This window comes from Haliotis asinina, chromosome 11 (assembly GCF_037392515.1).
Source record: "Haliotis asinina isolate JCU_RB_2024 chromosome 11, JCU_Hal_asi_v2, whole genome shotgun sequence".
In the NCBI taxonomy this organism is placed as follows: domain Eukaryota; kingdom Metazoa; phylum Mollusca; class Gastropoda; order Lepetellida; family Haliotidae; genus Haliotis; species Haliotis asinina.
This window is the reverse complement of record NC_090290.1, coordinates 36,784,637-36,790,636: the sequence shown is the minus strand read 5'-3', so window position 1 is coordinate 36,790,636 and position 6,000 is coordinate 36,784,637. Positions and strand designations below refer to the sequence as shown.

Below are 6,000 nucleotides of genomic sequence, written 5' to 3'. Positions count from 1 at the left end.
ATCAGCGTCTAAATGACGCTACTTTCAGACTTGTGGAAGGCATTGTTGAACATCAAAGACATTTGGGAGATTGTGAATGCGTCAGTTTGGTCAGACCAATTTTATTTCTCTTTTTATAGATCCGGTGGTCAGAGTTTTTCAAGAATAAGAGAAAAAATAGCAATTAATTTTAAAAAAAAAAAATCCTAATTTTTCATGGGCCAAAAATTTAGAGAAACAAAACATACTTATGGAAATTTTTTTTAACGACATGTACACTTCAAAAATTGCCAAAAGAAAAATACTTTTAGCATTTAATAGGAATATTACACTGACTTGGGACATTTTTGTTGTTCTTTTACGTTTTTTTCTCCTGTCCTGCCATTAGGTTTTCTGGGAACAAGAATCTGTGAAACAAGAAATAAAATAGCCTGGCATAACTGTTGCATCAGCTGAAAGTTTTAGGATGAAAAAATGAAGTCCTTCAAGGACTAGTATCTCCTGACCTCAACTGAAATGTCTAAAGACATTTCCTTCATGGATCCTAGCATGCACTACTGATATGACAAACATCTTCTCTACTGCCTTGATGGCATAAAATTAGTATGAGAACTGCACCAAGTTATGTATGTACAATATGAATAAAATAACAAATACATCAACTCTAAAAATAGCATTGATCCACAACAGTCTTTTCAGGAGTATACCGATATGCTGATATATCACAAAAAGTCATGTACATGGTCGTCGCAGAACGCAAACATGCATACCGATACTGCAAACGTGAATCAAACTGAATTGGATGCATCACACATCATGACATTGAAAACCTATATGAAATATCATACTTCAAAATGGAAGAAAGTGTTATTAATGTTCATTAATCAGAGCTGTCCATACCAAAATGATTCATTCTATGAGAAATTCAGTAATTGTTTAAGTGGACAAACATGTTGACGTGTATCATCTCGTCATGGGCACTACTGAACATATATTTTCAGTCAAACCTTTCTTAAGACAAGCTTTCAGTAACATTTCAGTAACATCACTGATAGGGCTGCAACAATTCAGTTCGATTCATTGAAAATAAAATCTGACACCTTAGATTCCATTTTTGATAACAATTATCACTATTTCGATTTGATATTTGAATACCTGGTTAAATTATTTCCTTGCAGCCAGAACATAATATTGACTCTAACTCCAGCCGTTTCCAGCATATGGTCTGCTATAATTTCAGACATGTTTAACTCATTTCAGTGTGTGTATAAACACAATTACTTTTGTCCAGTAGTATAGATACATAACATATGTGTGTGTTGTATAAAAGTTGTGTCTGCAAGTGTGGCTACTAGTCTGTGATCTCACGATGCTATGATGACAGCCATAGGTGTCTACAACAGGCAACTGATTGCTGCCTGTACACTGCTATCATGATGGCCACATCCTTGTTGACAACAGACCACTGATTTGGGACCTTGAGTTGCTACGATGATGCCCACATAAGTGTTGACTGCATGCTACTGATCTGTGGTATGACGTTGCTATGATGACGGCCACATCAGTGCCAAGTCTGCTCCCTCCTTCCTGAACACCGGCCCACCATTAATTGCTGTAGATCGGATAAAGATATTTCGACGTTTGTTCCCTAGCATGCAAGACACATTCTTTGCAACATTGACTGTCAGATCTTTTTTGTATGTTCTGAAAAAAGAAGAAGAGATAATTCTATTCAGCAAGTGTCAGAATACAACTGAAATAATACTGATCTACTCAGAACAGCAAAGGAAATGCAAGTTTCGAAAAAATGAAATTCATAAAAGTCAACATTCATGTCATGTCTTCTTTTTCAAATCTTGACGAAAAAACAAAAAACAGAGTTGCATTTCTTTCACTGCTCAGAATATTTTCAATTGAAAACTTAGATTATGTTCACTATCTCTACAGGGTGGATGAACACATAAAAGGACCAGGATTGGGGGTTCCCGTTCGTTTTCTCAATAAATATTCATTTCACACAATTAAGATGATATAAATCGAGCACATTCAAATTAGTTAATAGAAATCAGGTTCACACAAAATAAATTGGTGCCATGTAGTTAATGAGTTAATTATCCTGAAGTTGTTGATCTTGACCTACCTGCGCCAGAAGGAGGCAAGTGACCCAACCAACTCCCCAACTCTCTCCTCATTGACCTTGCTCTGCAGACAGAGGACAAGGTCATTGCCACTGGAGAGGTGGATGACGATGAGCTGGTCTCGCTCTGGAGAAACTGTTACTCCTGTGATCTGGACATGGAGACAATGGACGTAGATAAAACAAATCTTAAAACATGGGGGCAGAAAATTCAAGAAATCCTCTTCAAAGTTTTAACAACAATGAAGGTAGTAATTAGAGATAATGACGATATCTTAATACAAGGTAGATGAAGTCATCTTAATACATGATGGTAAAAATTCCACAAAGATACAGCCAAAAGAAGTCTGACCCCTATTATTTTTGCTCTTAAAAAATTATTAAAACAATGTCCTGAGGTCTCCTGTGTTCATAGAGACTTGATATGTACTGAGGGAACATATCAAGTTTCTTTTGGATGTCAGTATATATGAAATTATATGCAACAAAGCACATTCAACCTTTAAATGAAGATCAGTACAATGACAAACTCAAACAACTTATTCAGTAGGAAAGCACCTTGAACAGATAATTCTATTGAGACACATTTTTTTAGCATATCCACAGAACAATGTACTTATTCATCATGCTTCAAAACATTGTTCACTGGAACAATTGTAAATTTACTACCATTTCCTTCTGGCACATAACATATCCATTTCAACTTTATAGTCATTTCCAGAAACAACTCAAACGCCTATGATTCTGAAGTCTTGAAGCAGACATTACTTTGATTAAAACTATGGTTCATAACCTATGCTAAGGCCAGACCAATTTCACTTCTTGTTTTACAGATCCACCTATCCTATTTTATCAAGAATAAGAAAAAAGAATAATGTTCCTAGCTCAAAAAATATTTTTCCTGACCAGTCATAAACTTTCACAAAATTTTGTTTCAGTTTTTAAAAGGAACATTACTTTTACTGACAATTTTATTTATTTATTTCTCTCCTGCCTTTAGGTTTTCTGAGAACAAAATCTGTAAAACAAAACTGGTCTGGAGGAATATAAACGACAACTCCTTTCAGGGATAAATGCGTCAAACATTTTGAGAATCATTATGAGATTTTGGTGAAGTACATGTTAACCATGATTAAAAGTGTGTATAGACGTGAAGTGATGTGATATTATGTGATGTTATGTGATGTTATGTGATGCAGGTGTTAAGATGTTAACCAAGTTAACCATGTACATTGTACCAATATCATACCAATAAACACAATTGGAGTGAGTGAGTGAGTGAGTGAATGAATGAGTGAGTGAGTGAGTGAGTTATGTTTCACGCCACGTTTAGCAATATTCTAGCAATATCATGGTGGGGGACACCAAAAATGGCCTTCACACATACTCATGTGGGGAACTGAACCTGGGTCTTCAACATGACGAACTAATGTGTTAACCACTAAACTACCCCTACTGCCCTACCTACAGTTATAACCACATTGAATTGCTTAACAGCTGTGCCACTGATGCTCATTCTGATATGCTACTCACCTCTGTGATAGGTGTCCCTTTCCTCATTGCTTTGAACTTCTTATTGGGGTCAAGTTTGTAGATGTATTTGTCTGTGATGACCACACCCCTATCAGCAGTCTTGTTGAACTTGTTGGCCTGGATCAGTAAATTACATGTTACTCTAATAGTGTTCAAGCCTCAAAAAAGAAAAACATAAAGTTATAGTAACATGAATTAAGACTTAAAGAATGTAATAAAGCAAAATAAAATGTATAACAATGATTAATTTATAAGGATGGCTTGGATGAAGGCAGCACTGCAAAATTTCCTCAAAAGCTCTCTTTTCGCGAAAATATCCGAATGATGAGGCACTGGGGTTGTCACATGCTTCTGTTGTGGTTGCAAGGCTGTAAAGAATTCAGATGAGATATTTTGCTGGTTCTTGGGTAACACTGGAAATGCCACTACCATTCGGAAATGAGCATTACCAATTAGTATGAGTCCAGATATCGTAAAATCATGTATTATATCATTGATGATGTATCAGTCATGTTGATGGCTGGCCTATTACTGGATTACTGGCCCACAATCATGTTGCTATTGTTGTTGTCAATGTTGTTCTTCTCATACCTGTTCTTGTCATCTCCAACAAATGCACATGGTGGTTGTTGATCTTGTTCTTGATGTCCCTGTCAACCTCATCGGTCTAACCTTAGAGGTCTGGCAAAATCATCTTTGACACGTGCACACGGTGGTTGTTAATGTTGTTCTTGATGTCCCTGTCAACCTCATTGGTCTCACCATAAAGGTCTGGCAAAATCATCTTTGACACGTGCACACGGTGGTTGTTAATGTTGTTCTTGATGTCCCTGTCAACCTCATTGGTCTAACCTTAAAGGTTTCGCAAAATCATCTTTGACACGTGCACACGGTGGTTGTTAATGTTGTTCTTGATGTCCCTGTCAACCTCATTGGTCTAACCTTAAAGGTCTCGCAAAATCATCTTTGACACGTGCACACGGTGGTTGTTAATGTTGTTCTTGATGTCCCTGTCAACCTCATTGGTCTCACCATAAAGGTCTGGCAAAATCATCTTTGACATGTGCACACAGTGGTTGTTGATCTTGTTCTTGATGTCCCTGTCAACCTCATTGGTCTAACCTTAAAGGTCTGGCAAAATCATCTTTGACACGTGCACACGGTGGTTGTTAATGTTGTTCTTGATGTCCCTGTCAACCTCATTGGTCTCACCATAAAGGTCTGGCAAATTCATCTTTGACACACACACATGGTGGTTGTAAATGTTGTTCTTGATGTCCCTGTCAACCTCATTGGTCTCACCATAAAGGTCTAGCAAATTCATCTTTGACATGTGCACACGGTGGTTGTTGATCTTGTTCTTGATGTCCCTGTCAACCTCATTGGTCTCACCATAAAGGTCTCGCAAATTCATCTTTGACACGTGCACACGGTGGTTGTAAATGTTGTTCTTGATGTCCCTGTCAACCTCATTGGTCTCACCATAAAGGTCTCGCAAAATCATCTTTGACACGTGCACACGGTGGTTGTAAATGTTGTTCTTGATGTCCCTGTCAACCTCATTGGTCTAACCATAAAGGTCTGGCAAAATCATCTTTGACACGTGCACACGGTGGTTGTTGATCTTGTTCTTGATGTCCCTGTCAACCTCATTGGTCTCACCTTAAAGGTCTCGCAAAATCATCTTTGACACGTGCACACGGTGGTTGTAAATGTTGTTCTTGATGTCCCTGTCAACCTCATTGGTCTCACCATAAAGGTCTGGCAAATTCATCTTTGACACGTGCACACGGTGGTTGTTGATCTTGTTCTTGATGTCCCTGTCAACCTCATTGGTCTCACCATAAAGGTCTGGCAAATTCATCTTTGACACGTGCACACGGTGGTTGTTGATCTTGTTCTTGATGTCCCTGTCAACCTCATTGGTCTCACCATAAAGGTCTGGCAAATTCATCTTTGACACACACACATGGTGGTTGTAAATGTTGTTCTTGATGTCCCTGTCAACCTCATTGGTCTCACCATAAAGGTCTGGCAAATTCATCTTTGACATGTGCACACGGTGGTTGTTGATCTTGTTCTTGATGTCCCTGTCAACCTCATTGGTCTCACCATAAAGGTCTGGCAAAATCATCTTTGACACATGCACATGGTGGTAGTAAATGTTGTTCTTGATGTCCCTGTCAGCCTCATCGGTCTCACCATAAAGGTCTGGCAAAATCATCTTTGACACAAGTACATGGTGGTTGTTAATGTTGTTCTTGATGTCCCTGTCAACCTCATTGGCTTCACCATCACCATGGTCAGACGTAACCTTATGCATGCATGTTATGATCATCATCGTTGTTGTT

At 38.1% G+C, this 6,000-nt stretch overlaps 1 protein-coding gene across 1 annotated transcript in view; it reads right to left on the bottom strand.

Annotated features, from left to right (window-relative positions):
- Positions 1-323: 323 nt before the first annotated feature.
- Positions 324-6,000, bottom strand: part of LOC137255613 (unconventional myosin-Id-like) — a 70,365-nt gene continuing 64,688 nt past the window's right edge. The window contains exons 22-24 of the mRNA XM_067793061.1: positions 3,650-3,766; positions 2,120-2,268; positions 324-1,683 (exon numbers count right to left, since the gene is read on the bottom strand). Of these exons, the coding sequence (XP_067649162.1) occupies positions 1,524-1,683; positions 2,120-2,268; positions 3,650-3,766 (426 nt within the window). The 3' untranslated portion in view covers positions 324-1,523. The remainder of the gene's footprint in view (positions 1,684-2,119; positions 2,269-3,649; positions 3,767-6,000) is intronic.